At 37.9% G+C, this 25,622-nt stretch overlaps 1 protein-coding gene across 1 annotated transcript; it reads right to left on the bottom strand.

Annotated features, from left to right (window-relative positions):
- Window positions 1-872: 872 nt before the first annotated feature.
- LOC129620602 (inteferon-activable protein 208-like) lies at window positions 873-3,124 on the bottom strand. The gene is made up of 2 exons (XM_055536399.1): window positions 2,917-3,124; window positions 873-1,233 (listed from the first exon to the last, which is right to left on the bottom strand). Exons 1-2 carry the CDS (start codon window positions 3,088-3,090, stop codon window positions 1,168-1,170), a joined length of 240 nt encoding a protein of 79 aa, XP_055392374.1. The 5' UTR covers window positions 3,091-3,124; the 3' UTR covers window positions 873-1,167.
- Window positions 3,125-25,622: the final 22,498 nt, after the last annotated feature.

The following is a 25,622-nucleotide window of genomic DNA, read 5'->3' as shown; positions in this document are numbered from 1 at the left end:
GGGTTGCAAGAGCAGAATTACACAAGTTAAATACTTATGGTCTAAGCTCGGACATGACACATTGTCATTTATATCAGACTTTAATGGCCAAAGCAAGTTACAAGGTCAGTCACGATTTAAGGCACAGAGAAAGGGAATTCACATTTTTATGGGAAGAGCTACAAAGCCACACTGCAAAGAACACAAATACAAGGAGGCCATTAATTGTGTCCTTTGATTCACTCCACCAGCCATGAAAGCTGACTAAGGAGAAAATCTGGATATACCATGAAAAGCCACTGAAAGGGTGGCTTTTCCACCCTTTGGAGTGGCTTTTCCACCCTTTGGAGTGGCTACTTGCAAAATTTATATCAGATCCTTTGTGTTTCAACAGCAAGTTCCTTGAAATACTTGAGGAACAGAGAATTTTTATGCTATAATACTGGCCTGGTATAGAGAAAGTAGGAAAGACTTTAATTCATTTTATAAAGCTGGCATAAAGCTGATAATAACATGTTAAAGAAAACTGGAGATCAATATCATTTATGAAAATAAATCCAAAAATATGAAATAAAACATTAGCAAATAAGAATACTACATACATATATGAAATCCCATGGTCGTGGAACAGTGTACTTCAGGAACTCAAAGGTAGATTAATATTTAAAAATCTATTAATATGAGTTATCACATTGATCTAAGGAAAAATGCATTTAAATCATTTTGGTTAAATACTAAAAGGTATTTTGTAAGAACTGTTATAGTTGGGGATTTTCTCCCCGGGACTTGGAAGCAACAAACCTGAAAGAATGACACTCGGACAGTCTCTTGCAAGGACTGACAAGTTTATTTCTGCAGTCAAGCCTTTTTATAGAAGCAGGAACAAAGAGCTTAGAGTATGCAGCCAGCAGAGCGCATAAGGGGTTAACACCTAATCAGTAAAAATATTTCAAGGACAGCGCGCTCTAAGTGACCCATGTGCTTATCCCATAACCCGTTTTCTCAAGCAACATCCTTAATATTTATTATTAAATCTTGGCGCCAGGCATAACCAAAGGCAGGAGATGTTTTTCTGCCTGCAGCACACAAAGCCAGGGTACTTCTGGCCTTTCGCCACTTTCCCAAGGACTTCCTCCAACCGGCTATTTCGTACTGCGCTTCCCAACATATCCTCCTTTTGTTTTTAATTTAAGCACGGCAGCTGCTAGACTCCATTGTGGGAGGCATGGAGTCTTGAGTACAGACATCTATATCCTATAAGCAATGATAGAAAAAGCAGGGTGATTAATACATATATAAAAATATTGCTTCCTGAAAACCAAGCTCTAGGGTCTAGAGACGATAGGGTTAAAGTATCATAAAATTGAGTGCTGTACAATTCCTTAGGTACCTTAACTTGAAAATTAGCAATTTGTTGTTTCAACAGATTGATGTCTAAACTTGAGTTATCTGTGAGATCCTGCAAATGCACTTTAAATTTATCCCAAGGATATTCAGTGCTATTGTAGGGCATGTTAGTCAGACAAAAAGAAGTAAAATTCCAGTGACAACGTATACGTGTTTGGAAAGTCAGTTGCTGCACTTGATCTCCTGAGTGGATAACCACAGTTTGTAATTCATTAATTCATGTTTGTAATTGCTGATCTATTTGAGCTTGTCGAGTCCAAAGATCATGAGAGTCTTTGTACCAAGCAGTGATAAAGTCATGATTTTATATAGAATTCTGTAAAGCCATATCAGACAAAGTTCCTACAGTCACAATAGAAATAAGGCTTAAGATGCCTGCAATAATCCACCCAATGATGCGCTTAGATCACCTAAGTCCAGTTTTCAACAATACAGAAAGAAATACAGAATCAGTCCAAGGTTCAGTTAAGTTTACGGGAAGCCATAAGTCAGATCTTTGTTTAATTAGCGCAATGCTAGCATTGTGATATGAAATGGTGTGATTAAGGCAGGTATACAATGCACATGCAGTACAATCGACAATCTTGGCCGATAAGTCAATATCAAAATGCCCTACAATAAACAAGTATGGAAGGTGAACACACGATTGAATATAGCCAGTACTATTGTATAGGAAGGTATAATTAGAAGGACGAAACACACCCACAGTCCCATAAACACTAGTGAAGTGCTCTAAGGCTGCTGGAATTTTCCAAATGTGCCATTGTTCTGGCCCCACAATGGGGACGACAATCCTGGGTCATGGCAGTGATAAGCCCCCGTTATACCAATTCAGCAATATGTCCTTATCAGTCCAGAAACTTGTCTTAGATTTATGAAAGCCTCCAATGCTTGATCTATTAAGCAAGGAGATCAATGCTTGATCTATTAAGCTTGATCTATTAAGCAGGAGCAATTATGATGTTCCTCCTGTTCTTCAGAACAGTTTACAAACAACCCATGAGGTCCCCAGTCAACAAATTTAAATGTATGATTAGTATGATTTTGCTGAATTATAGAAACTTTCCCAAATTTGCCTCGACAATCAGACCAATGTAACGGTTGTATCTTCTGTTTTCTTCTCCAAGATACAGTATGACATGAAGGTTCCTCTGGTTGAAAAAGCGAGTTCGAATAGTTGGCTATCTGGCCTGGATAATGTCGCTTGGAGCCATTAAGTAAGAAAGATGCCGTAGCAAACATTCCCAGACACAAAGCAGTCCCATTGTTGGCAGAGTATGCCCACCACTGTGGGAAGATAGCCATGCAAAGGTGATGAGATCCGAAACAGATAGGCAAGGTTTTGAATCCCACGGAAATGTTGATTGGCTTTCCCTCATCTTCTTCATGAATTGGTCGCTTTATGGACCAGGGACTTGGAAAATGCATGCTATCATTAGTAAAGATCATAGGTGCTTTATCTACCCAATCCACTATGGAGAGAAGTGGTGGGTTGGGTATGTATGCCCAATAAACATATTCTGCACTTACCCCAGAGGAACAGGAAAGAACAGCTAACATTGCCAGAAACAGCTTATCTGGAGTCATAGGAGTTCCAGTACTCTTCAGTGTCTGCTCAGCCTGATGAGTCATGTTTTTCACTTGAACCCATGTCGGGTAAGGATTCAGATGATGACGTTTCCTCACTGGCTCCTCCAGGGTCATTGACAAGACCCTTCACGTCAACTTCATCACTTCCCAAGGGAGTCCAGTCTTGGGGTCCCTCTCGGTAACGGACATGGTGAAGGGGAACCCAGATTTCCTCTCCATCTGCAACGACAAGACCATAACCCTTGCCTAAGAGTTGTAAGATTCCTGGCAGCCACTGATTAAATTGCTTATATCATATTGGTGTATTGATTTCTAATTTGCTGTTTTTGTCTTCTGCAAAATGTCTATCTGCACGAGTATCAGAATTATTTTTTGTTAAGTTTAAAAAATTTAGGGAATAAAGAGTTAAAGATAATAATAATTGAGGGTTCATAGGATAAGAAGCATATCTCCTCTTCCATATTCCCCCTTTCTGTTTTAATAAATGAGTTTTTAGGGTGCAGTGGGCTCTTTCAATAATGGCTTGACCCTGAGGATTATAGGGTATTCCTGTAATGTGTGTTATGTTCCATTCTGATAAAAATGAACGAAACGAATGCGAGGTGAATGCAGGTCCATTGCCTGTTTTCAAGACGGAAGGAATCCCCATAATGGGGAAGGTGAGTAAGAGTACGGAAATGGCATGTTTACTGGATTCTGAAGAGATAGGTACTGTCCAGATAAAGTCGGAAAATGTATCTATTGAGACAAAAAGCAAAGAAAATTTTTCTAAGGAGCAGTGAGTGAAGTCAGATTGCCAAAGGGAATTAGGTTGTTGCCCCCAGGGATTAACTCCTGAAATCATAGTTCATAAGTGCAGAGGGGCACAGACATCACAGGTTTTAATAATATGCTGCGCTTCAGTGAGAGGAATATGGTATTTAGAGTGCAATCTGTTAGCATTGGTATGAAGATTAGCATGTTCGTCACTGGCAGATGTAAAGACGGGAGCTATGAGCCTGTCAACAGCATCATTTCCTGCAACCAGAGGGCCAGGTAAACCTGAATGAGCACGTATATGTGCAATAAAGAAAGGTTCCATATGTGAGCGAATTAAAGCTTGAGTCTGTGAAAAGAGAGTATATAATTCTTCATCTAGGTCGTATAAAAAGGCAGTAACAAAGTCAGGAAAAAGAGAAGCAAGGTATTTGGAATTAGTATATACGTTGAAGGATAATGGTTGAAGTGACAAAAGAGCATATAAAGCATACAACTCAACTCTTTGTACTGAAGAATAGGTAGTGGGTAATTTCTCTTTGATATCAGGGCTGACAATCCCTGCTATGCCTTTCTTGTTGCCATCAATGAAATAGGTGGGTGCATTGGAAATAGGCTGGGATGCAATGATATTAGTTACAATGAATTTAGTACATTGTAGAAAGTCCCATAATTTTCCTTCCAGCAAATGAAATGAGATAACATTTTGAAAATCACTTAATGCCATTTGCATGGTCAAGTTATACTGTAAGGCAGTTTGCAATTCCTTTTATGTCAAGGGAACGTGTATTGCATATGGATCAAATCCAGTCAAAGTTTGTATACGGCTTCTTCCTGACACAATTAAGTGCTCTATTTTCTCAATATATGATACAATTTTTTTTAGACTGTTTAGTGTGTAAATATACCCATTCTATTGGGCTATGCTGAGCTATAATTGCAGTGGGCGAATGTTCAGTGGGGAATATGTGTAAAGAAACTGGTTGATCATAATCTATGCTACGCTATGTAAGTCACTTCAGTCGTGTCTGACTCTGTGCGACCCCATAGACGGCAGCCCACCAGGCTCCCCCATCCCTGGGATTCTCCAGGCAAGAACACTGGAGTGGGCTGCCATTTCCTTCTCCAATGCATGAAAGTGAAAAGTGAAAGTGAAGTCATTCAGTCGTGTCCAACTCTTAGCGACCCCATGGATTGCAGCCTAACAGGCTCCTCCGTCCATGGGATTTTCCAAGCAAGAGTACTGGAGTGGGGTGCCACTGCCTTCTCCAGATCATAATCTAGCCGAGTTGAAAAAGATTGTTGAATGCGTTTCTCCACTAAGGCCAGTTCTTCTTTGGCCTCTTTTGTTAGCTGCCCAGGGCTATTAGGGTCAGGGGATCCCTCTAAAATTTTAAATAGATTTTGTAAGGCATAGGTGGGTATGCCAACAGATGGCCACAGCCAAATAATATCTCCTAGCAATTTTTGAAAATCATTCAGCATGCGTAGAGACTGCACAGAAATTTGAGTTTTTTGAGGTTTGATTTTAGATTCTTCCATAACATGTCCTAAATAATTAAAGGGTGCTTTCCATTGAATTTTATCTGGCGCAACAAGCAGGTGATGATTTTGAAGAGTAGTTGCAAATGGAGTTCAGATTCCATAGAAAGAAGTGTATCATCCATGTAATTAATTATAAACACAGTAGGATACTTATCTCTAATGGGTTGTAATAAAACAGATATGAGATATTGGCAAATGGTAGAAAAGTTCATCATTCCCTGAGGTAGCACCTTCCATTGAAATCTTTTAACAGGAGCCATGTGATTTATAGAAGGAACTGAAAAGGCAAAACGTTTTCTATCTTTAGGGTGCAGAGGTATAGTAAAAAAGCAGTCTTGTAAGTCAATAATAACTACAGAACATCCTTTTGATACCATAGAAGGGGAGGGCAATCTGGGTTGTAAGGGCTCCATAGGTAACATGGTATTATTTACATTTCTTTAATCTATCAACATTTGCCATTTTCCTGATTTCTTTTTTATTACAAAAATAGGGGAATTCCACAGGGAAAATAAAGGTTCTATATGAGCTTTTTGTAATTATTCATTTACTAATTGCATAAGAGCTGCCAATTTTTCTTTAGTTAGGGGCCATTGAGGTGTCCATACTGGGGTATCAGATTCCCAATCGAGAGGCAGTGGTGTTAACTCAATGGCCCCCATTAAAAAGGTTCATTTAAAGAAATTGTGGCTTTCGTTTGTTCAAGAAAATCTCGTCCGCATAAATTGATAGTGATATTAGTAATATATGGTTTAAGATAAACTATAATTTGATCAGGGCCATACACTTGTAAATAGGATGCATTGACAAAAGTTTGTGTGGCATCAGTTTCACCCACTCCTAATAGTCTAGAAGGAGCCACAACTTTACCCCAATCAAGGGGCCATTCTGCAGCTCTAATGACTGAAATGTTAGCTCCGGTATCTAGTATGCCTGTGAAATTTTTTCCCTGTATGCATAAAGTGAGCATGGGTTTCTGATGTTCCTTTAATAAGGTGGATAGTGCAGCAGTAAGGTTGGTACTGCCAAAGCCTCCCTGCCAAACTTTATCAGATGCCTTCATTGGTTTGACATATGGTAAAAGTAATAATTGTGCAAAACATTCCCCTTTTTGTAAGTATACATTTCCCATTTTCATAACATTTACCATAATATGTATTTCCCCTTCATAATCTTCATCCACAACACCGGTCAATACCACTAAACCTCTCATTGTGCAGCTACTACGTTCCAAAATCAGTCCCACTGTCCTGGGTGGAATCGGGCCGTAATATCCAGTGGGAATTTTGTGGGGGTTGTAGCGTCATAACGCTAGGTCCTCCTTTTGTAGCGGGGCTAGAGGACGGCCCCTTTATCAGTTTCCCTGTTGTTTTTGTTGTGCACTGGGGTTCAAGGTGTTTCCATCCTTATCAAATTTAGAATGACATTCATTCAGCCAATGGAACCCCTTTTTACATCTTGGACGTACTCCTGAGGGTCTCTTCTTATTAGAAGTAGTATTATCTTTTCCGGCCTGTGTTGGCATGCGACATTGTTTTTTCATATGGTTGGGCTTCCCACAGTTAAAACATTTGGCATTAGCAGCTTTCTGTACATTCAAGGTTTCTAATGTTGCCAATTTTGCTCTATGGGAACTAGCTCTGATATCCTTATAAGCTTTCAAATATTCCATAAGAGAGCTAGTCTCTCGAATTGGTCTAAGCATGGATTGACATTCCTCATTAGCATTTTCAAAAGCAAGTTGTTTTAAAATAATATTTTGTAAAGTCATATCCTTAATAGATTTTTCAATTGCATCCTTTAATTTCCCTATAAATTGAGAATATTCCTCCTCATGTCCTTGAATAATCTTAACAAATGAACCATCAGAGTTAGCGCTATCAACCTTTGTTTATGCCCTGCAGGCAGTTTCTTTAATGAAATGTAACATCTGAGGGGTAATATTAGCTAATTGCACCATTATATCAGCCATAGTCCCTGTTCCAGTCAGTATATCATAAGTTAAATTGGCAGGGTTACCACGAGATTGCTGGTCAATCATCAGCTGTCGGGCCTCATCACTAACACACATTTGCCACTGCAGTAATTGTTGAGGATTTAAAACCATCTTTGCTACTTGAAAAAAAATCATATGGCATCCAATGGTCAGCCCATCCTCTGAGAAATTCTATACAGTAAGGAGAAGTAGGTCCATACAGAGTACATGCTTTCTTAAAGTTAGACAACATGCCAAAATCTATACTGGCCCAAGAATTTTGACCCTGGACAGGTTGATCAAATTCTATTGGGAAAGCGAAAGCACAAGCAGGCATCTCCCGAGGAGGAGTGAAGCGGTTAGTACAAGCAAGGTTAGCAACTGCAGTTACAGACGGAGCAGGAGGAAAAGCCTCAGATTTGGGCTGTCTGCTGAACGAAATGATCTCCGTTCTAAGTGGCTTCAGTTTTGACACATCCTGTATATATATATGTCTCTAAGTTGTTTTTCTAAGGATTGTGTCTGATTGAGCATAACATTCTTATATTTAAAAGCACCTTGAATATCTTGTTCTTTAAACTCATATTCATGTAAAGATTGAAGAGTTTTTACTTCCAAATCAACGTTATGCCCTTCAATTTGTTCTATGATAGCCCGTATGAGTGACCATGTAACCCCTGCCGATATGCTCGCAAAACATTATTTTTAACCCTTTTCTATATGTCTAGATTGAGTGTCCCCTCTTCTGGGAACCATGAATTGTTCCAGTAAAATATGATAGCAGTCGTTCAACTGACCTCTTGAAACATTAACACCATTTTGTTTCAAAAAATGATGCATTATAGAAATGAAAGGAATTTTACTGTTATGTTGTCCCATCCTGCTTACCTCTTTCTGCAGGGGCTCGTCGCTTTGTTCAGCCTTCCTCTCAAGTCCCTGTTCGTTGCGCCACTTGTTGGGGATTTTCTCCCCGGGACTTGGAAGCAATGAACCTGAAAGAATGACACTCGGACAGTCTCTTGCAATGACTGACAAGTTTAGTTCTGCAGTCAAGCCTTTTTATAGAAGCAGGAACAAAGAGCTTAGAGTATACAGCCAGCAGAGCGCATACGGGGTTAACACCTAATCAGTAAAAATATTTCAAGGACAGAGCACTCTAAGTGACCCATGTGCTTATCCCATAACCCGTTTTCTCAAGCAACATCCTTAATATTTATTATTAAATCTTGGCACCAGGCATAACCAAAGGCAGGAGATGTTTTTCTGCCCACAGCACACAAAGCTGGGGTACTTCTGGCCCTTTGCCATTTTCCCAAGGACTTCCTCCAACTGGCTATTCTGTACTGCACTTCCCAACATCATTCAATTACTAGTAAAAAAAAGAATCAAAGGGATTTATATAAAGTGAGTTTAAAATTGTTTAAAATCAAATCCAATAGCATGCTTAAACATTCAGAGCATGAGCTGGATAAGATTATAGTTATTGTGTTTAAAAAAAATAAGGGATGAGGGGGTTTATGATTTATTATTAAACTGTGGAAAATTCTGAAAGAGATGACAATACCAGACCACCTGACCTGCCTCTTGAGAAATCTGTATGCAGGTCAAGAAGCAACAGTTAGAACTGGACATGGGACAACAAACTGGTTCCAAATAGGAAAAGGAGTACATCAAGGCTGTATATTATCAGCCTTATTTAACTTATATACAGAGTACATCATGGGAAACGCTGGGCTGGAAGAAGCACAAGCTGGAATCAAGATTGCCGGGAGAAATATCAATAACCTCAGATATGCAGATGACACCACCCTTATGGCAGAAAGTGAAGAGGAACTAAAAAGCCTCTTGATGAAAGTGAAGGAGGAGAGTGAAAAAGTTGGCTTAAAACTCAACATTCAGAAAACTAAGATCACGGCATCTGGTCCCATCACTTCATGGGAAATGGATGGGGAAACAGTAGAAACAGTGTCAGACTTTATTTTTCTGGGCTCCAAAATCACTGCAGATGGTGATCCCAGCCATGAAATTAAAAGACACTTACTCCTTGGAAGGAAAGTTATGACCAACCTAGATAGCATATTCAAAAGCAGAGACATGACTTTGCCAACAAAGGTCCATCTAGTCAAGGCTATGGTTTTTCCAGTGGTCATGTATGGATGTGAGAGTTGGACTGTGAAGAAAGCTGAGCACCAAAGAATTGATGCTTTTGAACTGTGGTGTTGGAGAAGACTCTTGAGAGTCCCTTGGACTGCAAGGAGATCCAACCAGTCCATTCTAAAGGAGATCAGTCCTGGGTGTTCATTGGAAGGACTGATGTTGAAGCTGAAACTGCAATACTTTGGCTACCTCATATGAAGAGTTGACTCATTGGAAAACACCCTGATGCTGGGAAAGATTGAGGGCAGGAGGAGAAGGGGATGACAGAGGATGAGATGGCTGAATGGCATCACCAGCTCGATGGACATGAGTTTGGGTGAACTCCCAGAGCTGGTGATGGACAGGGAGGCCTGGCGTGCTACAATTCATGGGGTCGCAAAGAGTCAGACATGACCGAGCTACTGAACTGAACTGAACTGAATAAGGACTTTTAGAAAACAACAAACATATATTAAACAAATTTAAACAAATGTATTTACTATAGATACTTCAAAGCCTTCTGAGCCACCAGGGAAGCGCAAATGTATAAATATGGGTCTCCAACCATATTTGACTCCTGAACTCTTCTTTTAAAGAATATCAGATGGGACTGTGAGAATCAGTGCTACAAAAACATTCTCTTTTCAAGCAGATAAAAGGCAAGAATGGATCCTATTACCACGATGATTTAAAATTATTCTAGAAGTGTTAACCAATACAATAAGAGAAGCTAACAAAACAAAGGATATATATTTTTTGAAAAGGAAAAAGCAAAATCATTGTTGTTTACTGATAATGACTGCCTTCCTAGCCAAACAAGAAAAGTAACTGGAAGACTATCAAAACTAGCAAGAAATCAGCTTTTTACAAATGAACACATAAAATCATTTCCTTTTGTTCCAATATTAGTCCAGTAGAAATTACAATACAGAACAAAAAATTAAAAATTTCTAGGAATAAACTTAAGGAATATGCAGGAGCAGCATACAAAGAAAGCAAGGCAATGCAACTAGAGACATTTTCTGAAAAATATAAAAAATTAAAAATACAAATGTATTAAATGTAAAATAGATAACCAACAAGGACATACTGTACAGCATAAGGAACTCTACTCAATGTTTGGTAATAACTTAAATGGGAAAAAATAGAAAAAGAATAGATACATGTATGTGTATAACTGAATCACTTTGCTATAAACCTGAAACACAACATTGTTAAGCAACTATAGTCCAATATAAAATAAAAATAATAAATAAAAAGGTAGAGGTAACATCTCAAACTGAAAAATCTAATATCACTAACGTATTAACTTTATCTAAGTTAATCAAATTCATAGGATTTCAATGCCATTTTAAAACCTTAGAATGATTAAAAATTTCATCTAGAAAGCTATGAATAACAGCCAAGCACTAAAGATGAAATCATAAAATAAGTCTATATATCAAAAAACAAAAGCCACCATAAACATTACAAAGGAACACAACAAATTGAGGACAATATTTACGTTATATGAAACAAGGAAAACACTTGAGATGTAAAAAAAGGAACAAATAAAACAAGTTAAACCTCCATCATAGGTAATTGTAAGAAATCTAGTCTCCTATTTGATATTTCTTGAAATATCAAGAGACTTACTCTTTTGCATGGTTGCTCACCAACTCCACTCCAAACTCCCACCTGTGTTTTCCCCTATATGGCCTCTCCCACTTCAGAACAACCATCTGATGTCCACATGTTCACAGGAAATTCCATTTCTTATATACACATCTTCTCCCTCAGCCCCACTCCACCCCAAGATAATAACCTCTAGGCTTCAGTAATTTTTATAACTATTAATACTTTTCCTTATAAGGAAGGACCTGGGAAAACAAGTACAACAGAATCATGCTCCAAATCCCATCTCCCTCAAGAGTGAACTCTCCACAATGCTTCCTGCTCATTCTTCCTAAGGTCCTCCAGGCTCAACTCCCACACATATACACTTCTCCGTAAAAGAAATAATTTTCACAGAATTCAGTCTAAAAATGTTGCCTGTCCATGTACATATAAACACATTCAATAAAATGCAAATCAAAACTACAGGAAGAGAGTCTTTCTTTATACAATGAGCAAAGATTAAATAGAAAACCCAGAATTAGGAAGGACATGAGTACTGGCTACTCTCTTACAATAACAAGAGGGAGCATGAAATAGTTCTAGAAGACCAATAGGCATTCAGCATCAAAACACATAAAAATATGCACACTCTGACTCAGAAAATTTATTTCTAGGCATTAATTTTAAGTAAATTATTGGACAAATGCCTATGGATCAGGAATATTTGTTACAATATTGTTTGTAATAGCAATAAAATATATATAATAGAATGGATATTATATAGCCATTAACTATTTGATAGATATTGCTCTATATTAACTGGTTGAAGTGGAGCTTTCCAAAAAGACATATTCTTGGACTTACTCTTCTTAGGGTCTGATTAAGCAGGTGTAGAATGTGTTTGGAGAAGGAAATGGCAACCCACTCCAGTGTTCTTGCGTGGAGAATCCCAGGGACGGGGAGCCTGGTGGGCTGCCGTCTATGGGGTCGCACAGAGTCGGACACGACTGAAGCGACTTAGCAGCAGCAGCAGCAGCAGAATGTGTTTGAGAATCAGAATTTGTTAGAACTTCCTAGGGACTTCTGATACAGAAGAATTCTGATACAGAAGAATTCCCTTATAAGACATGAAAGTTTATTTTGAAGTTACCTGAATTACCATATTGGTTACAGAACTATGGACACTAATGAGACAGAATAAAAGGTCAGAAACAAACAGTTACATATGAAAATAGTTACATGATTTTGGAGGACTATTCCTACTTAGAGCCTTTGTCCAGTGAAAAATTCTTTGTTTATATATCTAAATTCTCAAAGACAAAACTCTATATTCAGAAAATTTTAAATTATGAAATAAAATATATAAATTTCTTCACCTGTCCCCTTTAAAACATCCAAACAACTCTCTAAATTTATTTTTTGAGTTAAAATGCAAATAAACAGACTTCTTTGAGTTATAGAGTTGGAAAAGACTCCTTTTTTCAACCTAAAATATTAAACCTGAACAATCACCATAGTAGATAATAATTTATAGCAGAAGGACATAGTATTATACCCTATCAACTTACCTACTTTCCTTGTTCCTTCTGAGGGAAAGTAAGCTGGTTAATTCTAGACTAAGTCTATCAGTTCAATATCAGTTCAGCCACTCAATTGTGTCCAACTCTTTGTGACCCCATGGAGTACAGCACCAGGCTTCCATGTCCATCATCAACTTTCGGAGCTTGTTCAAAATCATGTCCACTGAGTCAGTGATGCATCCAACCATCTCATCTTCTGTCTGCCCTTCTCCTCCTGCCTTCAATCTTTCCCAGCATCAGGGTCTTTTCTAATGAGTCAGTTCTTCCCATCAGGTGGCCTAAGTATTGGAGTTTCAGCTACAGCATGAGTCCTTAAAATGAATATTCAGGACTGATTTCCTTTAGGATTGATTGGTTTGATCTCCTTGCAGTCCAAGGGACTCTCAAGAGTCTTATCCAACACCACAGTTCAAAGCATCAATTCTTCAGCACTCAACCTTCTTTATGATCCAACTCTCACATCCATACATGACTACTGGAAAAACCATAGCTTTGACTAGACAGACCTTTGTCGAGAAAGTAATATCTCTGCTTTTTAATACGCTGTCTAGGCTGGTCATAGCTTTTCTTCTAAGGAGCAAGGGTCTTTTAATTTCATGGCTGCAGTCACCATCTGCAGTTATTTCAGAGCTCAAAAAAATAAAGTCTGTCACTGTTTCCATTGTTTCCCCAGCTATTTGCCATGAAGTGATGGAACTGGATGCCGTGATTTTAGTTTTTTGAATGTTGAGTTTTAAGCCAGTTTTTTTCACTCTCCTCTTGCACTTTCATCAAGAGGCTCTTTAGTTCTTCTTCGTTTTCTGCCATAAGGGTGGTGTCATCTGCATATCTGAGGTTATTGATATTTCTCCTGGCAATCTTGATTCTAGCTTGTGCTTCATCCATTCTGGAATTTCGCATGATGTACTTATATTAAGTTAAAAGGGTGACAATATACAACCTTGATGTACTCCTTTCCCTATTTGGAACCAGTCCGTTGTTCCATGTCTGGTTCTAACTGTTGCTTTTTGACCTACATACAGATTTCTCAGGAGGCAGGTAAGGTGGTCTGGTATTCCCATCTCTTTAAGAATTTTCCACAGTTTGTTGTGATCCACACAGTCAAAGGCTTTGGAGTAGTTAATAAAACTGAAGTAGATGTTTTTCTGGAACTCTCTTGCTTTCTCTGTGATCCAATGGATGTTGGCCATTTGATCTCTGGTTCCTCTGCCTTTTCTAAATCCAGCTTGAACATCTGCAAGTTCTCAGTTTACATACTGTTGAAGCCTGGCTTGGAGAATTTTGAGCATTACTTTGCTAATGTGTGAGATGAGTGCAATTGTGCGGTAGTTTGAACATTCTTGGAATCCCTGGTGGCTCAGAGGATAAAGCTTCTGCCTGCAATGCAGGAGACCCGGGTTCGATCCCTGGGTTGGGAAGATCCCCTGGAGAAGGAAATGGCAACCCACTCCAGTATTCTTTCTTGGAGAATCCCTTGGACAGAGGAGCCTGGAGGGCTACAGTCCACGGGGTCACAAAGAGTCAGACACGACTGAGCAACTTCACTTCACTTCACTTTGAACATTCTTTGGCATTGCCTTTCTTTGGGATTGGAACGAAAACTGACCTTTTTCGGTCCTGTGGCCACAGCTAAGTTTTTCAAATTTGCTGGCATATTGAGTGTAGCACTTTCAAAGCATCATCTTTTAGGATTTGAAATAACTCACTGGAATCCTATCACCTCCACTAGCTTTGTTCGTAGTGATGCTTCCTAAGGCCCACTTGACTTTGGACTTCAGGATGTCTGGTCTAGGTCAGTGATCATACCATCATGATTATCTGGGTCATGAAGCTCTTTTTTGTATAGTTCTGTGTATTCTTGTCACCTCTTCTTAATATCTTCTGCTTCTGTTAGGTCCATACCATTTCTGTCTTTTATTGTCCCATCTTTGCATGAAATGTTCCTTAGGTATTTCTAATTTTCTTGAAGAGATCTCTAGTCTTTCCATTCTATTGCTTTCCTCTATTTATTTGCACTGATCACTTAAGAAGGCTTTCTTATCTCTCCTGGGTATTCTTTGGAAGTCTGCATTCAGATGGGTATATCTTTCCTTTTCTGTTATCTTTTTCTGTTCAATATACCTTCTTCCATTTCTTCATGATCATGATAAAGAGGCAGAATCCATACTTAGATAACACTGTTCAAAGGTAAAAAAAAAAAAATGTAAAGATGCCATAGAATATTAGTCTGATAAAGGAATACTTTTCAAGTTAAAACAATGAAGACAGAACTTTGTCTCTTGAATTAATGGTCTTTTATTCAGAGAAATAACTCTTTTACATATAGATAAAACACCAGTAATCACTAAAGTCAGTTCCATCCTTCTGAGGCTTAGAGAGAAAGAAAAAAAGAAAAACCCTCAAAGTGGCTACAGTTTTCAGCACTTTTTACATAGTGGGGCATGTGCCATGTCTAGGTGATGATAGAGTTGGTTTGATAGCCTATGGACTCCTAAGTAAGTCAACTTCCTCCAAGTTTGTCAAGGGTATTAAATAAGCTAACAAATGTAAAGTACTTAAAATGTTCCTGACACATACATAGAAATGACTATGCAAATGTTAGCATCAGCATGTAAGGAAGAAGTATCATGGACCATATTCAAGTCTTGTGGCTTCCTCTATCTACCAGGCCGGTTGGGTATAACTTTGACCCTTCTCAGGAATAGCCAGGATTTTATTTATAGATGAAATAAAACAATATCAGGAATTTACTTTGAAATGCTACAGGAAATAAAGCTGTCTACTTAGGAAGAAAAAAAAATAGATTAAAAAAAAAAAAACACCAGTATACAGTTAAACACTAATTATATTTCAATATTTCAAACATACCAAAAGTCAGACTAGTGTATTACTATCTAGTTGGATCAGTCAGCTTTATATTAAAAAACCAGAGGCCCCGTTTAGTGGACTGGGTGATTACTAACTTCTCTTGGGAAAATCCCAAGCCCTAAAAGGAAACTGTCTGGATCCCTAACCAAAATGTATCTTAGAACCTGCACTAAGGTTTTACCTTGTGACATTATTCCAGTATCAACCTAGGACTTTTTGTATAGTGGGAGGTCTTATAGTTATACAGTAAGCTAGTAATCCACAAAAATTTCAGTCTAATTTCCTCCAATCCCATCTAGATCATCTTTCAATTCCAGTGAATAAGCAATCTCTCTGAGGCTACTCTAAGAGGCAAAAATCAGTCACCACAGTCTGCTTTCTACCAGCCGAGACATTGATAAGAGTATTTTAAAATGTGGGCCATATCCCCGTTTTCTCCACTTAGTAAGTATATTTTCCAGTGTTGCTAACCAACAAGTCATGAACCCACCTAATGGGCTTTTTCAGATCATTAAGGCCAAGTCATTACTATTATGAGAATTCCGTAGTTTCATTTTCTAAGTCACTGGCTATTAAGTGGAAAACATGCTAAGAGCAAAAGTCTCCAAATTACTATCTTTATTTCCCTTTAACTCTAATTTTAACCAGAGGTCATTCTCATTAAAAAGCCTCTGGGGTCTTTGATAAATGTAAATTTTATACTCCCTGAGAGATCCTTGGCCCTTTGCTGTGGCTGCACTCATGCCAGTCATCCAGCTGCTATCAATTAACATTCCATCGATTTCTCTGTCAGTTTGGGTTAGGCTTGACTGAGTCACAGGTACAGTCTATTTGGCAACATTTTGATTCCACAACGTGCTCACCATAGTAGACTTAGAACCTTTAGTGAAGTTTTATTCAAAAACAAACATTTACTGAGCACTTACTATGTGAAAGGCACTATATATTCGATCTAATTCCAGTGACACAGAACTTCTTTGTCCTAATTGCTGGTTAAGCTAACTTTCTAAAAAAAAGAGATTCTTAAACTATCATTCTGTGTTAAAGGAAGAATTGTTTTTTTGGCTTTTGTTGAAAAATTACATGAATGATAGAAAGAAAAAAAGGAAAGGAATGAAAGGGCAAGAGGGATAACACAGTAATAAAAGAAACATAAGAATAAGTAGACAAGAAAGAGAAAAATAGCAAGGATGAAAATAAAAACACAATGACAAAAAAGAAATGAAATAATGAAAAAGGATTAAAAAAGAATAAAGGCAACAGAGAAGAAAAGAGGGGTGAATCAATAAAGAAATAAAGGAAGCAAAAGTATTTATAATTCCTTCAATATGCTAGTCATAGATTTTCTCCTAGTATAATGTACTTTAAAATAATGAATAAAAGATATGTGTATTTTTAAAAATGCACAAATCATTAAATGAATAGTTGATGTGGAAAGGAAGTGAAAATCTTCCAAGGCCCCAAATCACAAAAAGCATGAGCTGAGAGGGTGAGTCAGCACTGAAGCCAAATGTTGCACTAAAACCATCTGTCAGTCTCTGGTGGCCAATGGGAAAAGGGATATAGAAGAAAGTGAGCCCCCTGGAAGATAAGCTCTTAGTGAGCACAACGGAAAAACAAAAAACAAAAGCCCCGAAGAGGTAAAATATAAGAAAACTTCCTTACTTCATACTTGACTCAGGTAAAAGGGAAAAAAAAAAATTCTCTCCTGGAATTTCTTACCAACGTCATAGTTTGCAGTTGAATTTCTATTGGGTGCAAAAAAAAAAAAATGTATGGAAAGGCCCCACAGTTATGTTGAGCTGCAAACCTAACTCTTTGCAGAGTAGCATACCTTAATTAAACCCAGATTTTGGTAAATTCCTAAGGATGAAGTTCCAAGGCACTTGAGCTCTCATTAAAAGACATTACCGATACTCATAAAGAAACAGAACACTATGAGTCAGAAGCAGAACAAACAACAGACTTCAGAATTATACCTGTAAAGATTAGATATGCTAGAATAATCAAAAATTAAAACAAAATAACTGTTTAATATGCTTAATTAAAGAAGACAAGAAGACAAAAATATGGCAAGGAGCAAGAGTTTATAAAAACTAGTGAGAAGTCATTTTTTGAAAACCCCATAAATGTTTAAACTGGAATTAGAAAGAGCAGATTAGACACAGCTGAAAAAAGCCTTTACAAAGTGAATAATAAGGCTGAAAGAATTAAGCAGAATGTAACTCAAGAGATATACAAATAGAAAACATGAAAAAGAAGTTAAGAATCATAGATTATGGACTTAGCTTCCCTGGTCTTAGCTTTGCCTGCAATGCAGGAGACACAAGTTTGATCCTTGTGTCAGAAAGATTCCCTGGAGAAGGAAATGGCAACCCTTTCCAGTATTCAGTTCAATTCAGTTCAGTCGCTCAGTCATGTCCGACTCTTTGCGACCCCATGAATCACAGCACGCCAGGCCTCCCTGTCCATCACCAACTCCCAGAATTCACTCAAACTCACGTCCATTGAGTCAATGATGCCATCCAGCCATTTCATCCTCTGTTGTCCCCTTTTCCTCCTGCCCCCAATCCCTCCCAGCATCAGTCTTTTCCAATGAGTCAACTCTTCGCATGAGGTGGCCAAAGTACTGGAGTTTCAGCTTTAGCATCATTCCTTCCAAAGAAATCCCAGGGCTGATCTCCTTTATGATGGACTGGTTGGATCTCCTTGCAGTCCAAGGGACTCTCAAGAGTCTTCTCCAACACCACAGTTCAAAAGCATCAGTTCTTCAGCACTCAGCTTTCTTCACAGTCCAACTCTCACATCCGTACATGACCACTGGAAAAACCATAGCCTTGACTAGACGGAGCTTTGTTGGCAAAGTAATGTCTCTGCTTTTGAATATGCTATCTAGGTTGGTCATAAATTTTCTTCCAAGGAGTAAGCATCTTTTAATTTCATGGCTGCAGTCACCATCTGCAGTGATTTTGAAGCCCCCAAAAATAAAGTCTGACATTGTTTTCACTGTTTCCCCATCTATTTCCCATGAAGTGATGGGACCAGATGCCATGATCTTCGTTTTCTGAATGCTGAGCTTTAAGCCAACTTCTTCACCCTCTTCTTTCACTTTCATCAAGAGGCTTTTTAGTTCCTCTTCACTTTCTGCCACTTAGGTGGTATCATCTGCATATCTGAGGTTATTGATATTTCTCCTGGCAATCTTGATTCCAGCTTGTGTTTCTTCCAGCCCAGCGTTTCTCATGATGTATTCTGCATATAAGATAAATAATCAGGGTGACAATATACAGCCTTGATGTACTCCTTTTCCTATTTGGAACCAGTCTGTTGTTCCTGCCTAGGAAATTGCATGAACAGAGGAGCCTAGTGGGCTACAGACCCTGGGGTTGCAAGAATATGTCCACTGTTCACAGATGACATAATAATATGCACAGAAAATCCTAAGGACACCACCAGAAAAACACTACTAGACTTCATTAACGAATTCTGTAAATTTGCAGGTTACAAATTACACAGAAATGTGTTGCATGTCTATATACTAATAATAAATTATCAGAAAGAGAAATTAAGAAAACAATCCATTTACAAGTGCATCCGAAAGAATATAATACTTAGGAATAAATCTAACAAGAGAGGTAAAAGAACTATATTAAGAAAACTGTAAGACAATGATGAAAGAAACTGAAGAAGACACAAAAAGATGGAATGATATCTCTGATCACGGACTGAAAGAACTGGTACTGTTAAAAGGACCATAATCCCTGAGGGAATCCATAGATTCAATGCAATCCCTATCAAAATATCAAAGCTTTTTTTTTTTTTTTTAACAGACTAGAACAAACAAGTTTTAAAACTTCATGGAAAAACCAAAGTTCCTGAATAGGCAAAATAATTTTGAGAAACAACAGCAAAGTTGGAGGTATCACATGCCCTGGTTTCAAACTATACCACAAAGCTACAGTAATCAAAATAATATGGTACAGGCACAAAAACAGATACATAGATCAATAGAACAGAATAAAGAGCCAAGAAATGAATCCATATTTTTATAAGCAATTAATCTATGACAAAAGAGGCAAGAACATACAATGGGGAAAAGATGAAAATTGGACACAACATACAAGAGACTCAAACTGGACTACTTTCTCACACCAAATAAAAAAATAAACTCAAAATGTAAGACCTGATGTAACTTAAATATAAGACCTGAAACCTTAACATTCCTGGAAGAAAACAGACAGTACATTCTTTGACATCAGCCTTAGCAATATTTTTAATATGTTTTTGTTTTTATTCCTTCAGGCAAGAGAAACAAAAGCAAAAATAAACAAATGGGCTACATTTAACTGAAACATTTCTGTACAACAAAGGAAACCATCAACAAAAATGAAAAGGTTGTCTACTGAACTGGAAAATACATTTGCAAATGATATATCTGATAAGGTGTTAATATCCAAAATACACAAAAAATTCACACAACTTATAATCAAAAAAACAACCTGTTTAAAAACTGGGCAGACCTGAGTAGACACAGTTCCAACAAAGACATATAGATGGCCAAAAGACACATGAAAAGATGCTTAACATCAATAATCATCAGGGAAATGCAAATCAAAACCACAATGAAATATCACTCCACACTTATGAATGGCCATTATCAAAAAGACAACAAGTAACAAGTGTTGGCAAACTCCAGGAGATAGTGAAGAACAGGGAAGCCTGGCGTACTACAGTCCACAGGATTGCAAAGGGTCAGACACGACCAAGTGGCTAAGCAACAACAAACAAATGTTGGCAAGGATGTGGTGAAAAGGCATACTTTTATAGGTAGCCACTACAGCAAACAATAAGCAAGTTCCACAAGAAATTAAAAATAGAATTACCATATAATCCAACAATTCTAATTCTCAATATTTCTCCCCAAAAAACCAAAAACACTAATTCAAAAGGATATATGCACGCCTATGTTCCTTGCAGCATTATTCACAATAGCCAAAATGTGAAAGCAATCTGTCTCTCAATGAATAAATGGACAAAGAATTGGTATTGTGTATGTATATACACACACAATATTATATATGCATATAAATATAATGGAATATTACTGTCATAAAAAAATGAAATATTGCTATTTTGCAATATGGACCTAGAGGGTATTATGTTAAACAAAGTAAGTCAGAGAAAGTCAAATATTATGATTGATTTTTACATGGAATCTGAAAAACAAAGTACCAAGCATAACAAAACAGAAACAGTGTCATAGACACCGAGAATAAACTGGTGGTTGCCAGAGGACTGGAGGTGGGGAGGGGGATACCTGATATAGTGAGAGAAATCAAGAGGTGCAAACTTTCAGTAAAAAAATAAATGAGCTTGGGGATAAGAAGTTCAGTGTGGGGAATACAGTCAAAAATAAAGTAATATCTTTATATGATGACAGTAACTAGACTTATTGTGGTGATCATTTTGTAATTTACAGAAATATTGAATCTTGTGTGTCAAGAACATGGCCTTGTAGGTCAATTATACTTCAAAATGCAAACAAACAAACTCAGAAAAAAAAACAAACAGATTTTTTTCTGTGAGATTTGTGGTTACCTGAAGCAGTGGAGGTGTGGGTGGGGATTCAGTGAAGGCAGTTAAAAAGTACACACTTCTAGTTATAAGACATGTGAGCACTAGGAATATAACATACAACATGATTAATAAATTAATACTGCTGTACGTTAAATACTAAAGTTGTTAAGAGAATAAGCCCTGAGTTCCATCACAAACAAAAAAACATTTATTTTCTTTTATTTGGTATCTATATAACATGATGGGTATTCACTAAACTTACTGTGGTAATAATTTCATGATGTATGTAAGTCAAATCATTAAACTTATACACCTTATACAGTGCTGTATGTCACATATCTCAATAAAACTGGAAGAAAAAAGGTTTTATAAACCAGGAAGGAATAAGAATCCTAAATGTATCAATATAATAAGATAGCTTCAAAATATATAAAGAAAAATTGACATGACTACAAGGAGAAATTTATCAGTTCACTGTCGAGAGATTTCACATACCTATAAAGTTCACAGACTGAGTGAACAAAAAATTTTAAGGACACAGAAAATTTAAGCAAAATTTTAACATATTTGTCAAGTTTAATCCAATGATCACATATGGAACATGGACTTCTGAAATGGATAATATACATTTTTTAAAAACACACATGGAACATTTGACAGAAAATGGCAAGATAGAGAGTATAAATTAATGCTGATAGAAAAAGAAGTAGAGAGGTAATTAACACCACTTCCCAGGTTCTAATCTCGCCCTAAATACTAACTATAGCCATTCTTGGACTACAAGAAGATCAAACCAGTTAATTCTAAAGGAAATCAACCCTGAATATTCATTGGAAGGACTGATGTTGAAGCTCCAATACTCTGGCCACCTGATGTGAAGAGCCAGCTCATTGGAAAAGACCATGATGCTGGGAAGGACTGAGGGCAAAAGGAGAACAGGGTGGCAAAGAATGAGATGGTTAGATAGCATCATCAACTCAGTGGACATGAATTTGAGCAAACTCTAAGAGCCAGTGAGGGACAGGGAAGCCTGGCACGCTTCAGTCCATAGTGACTGATGAAACAACAACAGCCATTCTTTTTAAGAATAAATCTTTACAGAATCTCTGGGTGGAGGGACTTCAGAGTTGTCCACTGCAACTCTATGCCTGACACAAAAGTCACTGCAACATTCCCCTAAAACCTTAATCTAGCTTTTGTTTAAGCCTCTCCATGATGGGGAGCTGTACAGCAGTCCTGGGTGGCCCTGTGTTTCTAGCCCCTCCCTGCCTTTAACCAGCTGGCATGCCTGCAGGTGAGTCACTCTTTCACTGCAGCAATTCAACTGTATCTCAGTCATTATCTAGTTTGTGGACAATGGCACAGGATGGGTCTGGTGATGATGTAAGAAATTCTACCCAGACACCAGATCTTACATGTAGGTGACAGGGCCTATTAAAAGCAGTTGTATAACCATGCAATGCAATTATGTGGAGTTTCAGGATAATGTGGTTAGCCTTTGTAAACCCCTCTCAGAGCTTCTTGCAACCTGGAATACAAGGAATTCAACTTTTGGACCAGCAGAATACATACCCATCTCCCATTAATACTTTCTGAAATTTATAAAGAAAAACACATATAATGAGAAACAGCAAAAGAGTGCCCCATCCTTTCCTATGCCCAGGTACTGTCCTCCAGGGACAACAATTTTCAGTTCCTTTATCTGTGTTTTCAAGTCTTTCCTCTAGTTTCTAAATAACATGTTTATACTGATGCTTTTAATTTTTTTTAGTGTTACAGTTTATTTCCAACTATGGAAAATAAAGTTTTGGCTCACATACTCTGCCTGTCCCTACATATATATACTTTTTCTCCCTGATAATCTCAGTATAACTGTTTATTATTCTTGCTTATATCAGTGTATTGATTATTATAATCAAACAAATATTATTCAGGAATGAGCTTATAGTATACAATAGATCTCCTTCCACATGCAATCTTGTTTTCTCTAAAGGATACACTGTCTTTTACAACTCCTCAACTTTTTAAAAACATACCTCTCCTACTTCATCCACAATTCTTCAACAGAACTAAAAATACTGTCTCAAGCTCAACTCGGCAGATATTCTTTAAGTTCCCTTTTTCTTTAAGAAAGAAAGAAAAGCTAACGTCTCGGCTATTGCCATCCTTTCCCATTATTCCAGACTGATTCCACTCTAGGCTTGTACCATTGTACCATTGGAACTTCCCTTCACAAGCACCCTGTGAATATCCTTCCTTCTCCACTGTGTTGCATTAGATCCTTGTTCCGGAGTCTGTGTTTTTCACTTTGCTTGTCAACTTGCTTTGGTGAAGCATATCTCATACTGGGTTTGTTCTTTTATTTGAGGTAAATTTGCATTATTCACTTTATTGACAGGCTAAGTATTGAATTATGAATTGAAAATCATTTTTCCAATTTTGAAGGCACTGTTCCACTGTCTTCTAATTTTACTCATTACAACTGAGAAGTCTCATGCCCTCTGATTCTTGATTCTTATTCTGTGATCTCTTTTTATAATATGTGGACATTTCTATGAAAATTCAGAAATAATATGTCAAGTAGGAACATTTATTAATCTAATAGCTTCATGTAATTTACCCATTAAAATCATACTTTATAGAAATATTTAAAGTCATGATAAAATTACCTGACAAAAGAGAGAATATATAATATTTTTAAATCCTGAAAGTATTCATCAAAATATTAAAAGTGGCACTGCCATACGATGACATCTGTGGAGCTTGCTTTTTCAGTAACTTCTTGTTCTGAACGAATGACTGCGTTACCCCCAAATTAATATGGTGACACTCAAGCCTCCCCCCAATTCTATGATGGTTCCCAGGTGGTACAGTGGTAAAGAATCTGCCTGCCAATGAGGGAGGTGCAGTTTCGATCCCTGGGTTGGGAAGATCCCTTGGAGGAGGGTATGGCAGTCCTCTCCAGTACTCATGCCTGGAGAATCCCCATGGACACAGGAGCCTGGCGGGCTACAGTCCATGGAATTGCACAGAGTCAGACATGACTGAACGACTGAGCACATAGCAGTAAGAAGAGAATTTGAGAAGTAATTAGGTTTAGATGAGATCATGAAAGTGGGGCCCCCATAATGGGAGTAAGTCCTTATAAGAATAGGAAGGGAGACTAGAACTTTCTCTCAATTGACATGTGAGAACACAGAGAAGGCAGCTGTCTGGAACCAGGGTTCTTAACAGGAAACAAATCTGTCAGCACCTTAGTCTCGGACTTCCCAGTCTCCAGAACAATAAGATACATATTTGCTGTTTAAGCCACCCAGTCTATGATATTTTGTTATAGCAGCCCAAGCTAAGATACTTCCACATTAAATACATTTCTGCAAGCTGTGTTTATTTTCACAGTTGGGTTTGAAAGGTGTCCTTATGCCACGTTAAAAGTCATCTTTACAACAGTAATAAATGTCATTACTTATTAAATCAATAAAGGAGCATATTAATATAAATCTTTATAAATGTCATTTTAATCATATTTCCAATATTTTTAATAAACATTCTAAACATATAGCAAAGTTAAAGAAATTTATCAGTCAACAACTACATATCTACTACTTAGGTTATACTAGTAACATTTTACTATACTTGCTTTATCACATACCTATCCATTTATGCATTCCTCTAGCCATACATTAGAGCCATACATTGGAGCTGAAGCTCCAACACTTTGGCCATGTGATGCGAAGAGCTAACCCATTGGAAAAAGACTCTGATGCGGGGAAAGATGGAAGGCAGAAGGAGAAGGGGGTAACAGAGGATAAGATGGTTAGATAGCATCACCAACTCAATGGACATGCTGCTGCTGCTGTAAGTCACTTCAGTCGTGTCCGACTCTGTGCGACCCCAAAGACGGCAGCCCACCAGGCTCCACTGTCCCTGGGATTCTCCAGGCAAGAATACTGGAGTGGGTTGCCATTTCCTTCTCTGACGCATAAAAGTGAAAGTGAAGTCGCTCAGTCGTGTCCGACTCTTGGCGGCTCCATGGATTGCAGCCCACCAGACTCTTCCATCCGTGGGGTTTTCCAGGCAACAGTACTGGAGTGGGGTGCCATGCCAACGGATATGAATTTGAGCAAACTCCAGGAGATGGTGAAGGACAGGGAAGCCTAGTGTGCTGCAGTCCATAGGCTTGCAAAGAGTAGGACATGATTTAGTGACTAAACAACAACTAGCCATATATTAATCTCTCTTAATTTTTCATGCATTTCAAACAAATAGAAGACGTTAATATAGGTAGTCAGATAGGTACCTCCAGGATCAGCAGCACTCTTCATCCACCCTGTAGTCATTGTTGTTTAGTTGCTAAGTCATGTCCAACTCTGCAACCTCATGGACTGTAGCCTGCCAGGTTCCTCTGTTCATGGAATTTTCCAGGCAAGAATACTGGAGTGGGAAGCTAGTTTCTACTCCAGGATATCTTCCCAACTCAGGGATCAAACACGTGTTTCCTCGTCTCCTGTATTGGCAGGCAGATTCTTAACACTGCATCACATTGTATATACGTCTCTTTAAAGGTTGTAGCTTGCATATTATCAACTAGAGCTTAATACTGTTTATATTAC

The sequence above is a fragment of the Bubalus kerabau genome, chromosome 10 (assembly GCF_029407905.1).
Source record: "Bubalus kerabau isolate K-KA32 ecotype Philippines breed swamp buffalo chromosome 10, PCC_UOA_SB_1v2, whole genome shotgun sequence".
Classification (NCBI taxonomy): Eukaryota; Metazoa; Chordata; class Mammalia; order Artiodactyla; family Bovidae; genus Bubalus; species Bubalus kerabau.
Note: the sequence above shows the minus strand (reverse complement) of the source record. Positions and strands in the feature narration are given on the sequence as shown.

Excerpts from the sequence above, each read along its gene's own strand:
- LOC129620602 (XM_055536399.1), bottom strand. The coding sequence starts at position 3,090 with ATGACCCTGGAGGAGCCAGTGAGGAAACGTCATCATCTGAATCCTTAC. Across the intron at positions 1,234-2,916 it reads TTCTTTCCTGTTCCTCTGGG|GATATAGATGTCTGTACTCA; the intron begins GTAAGTGCAGAA and ends CATTGCTTATAG.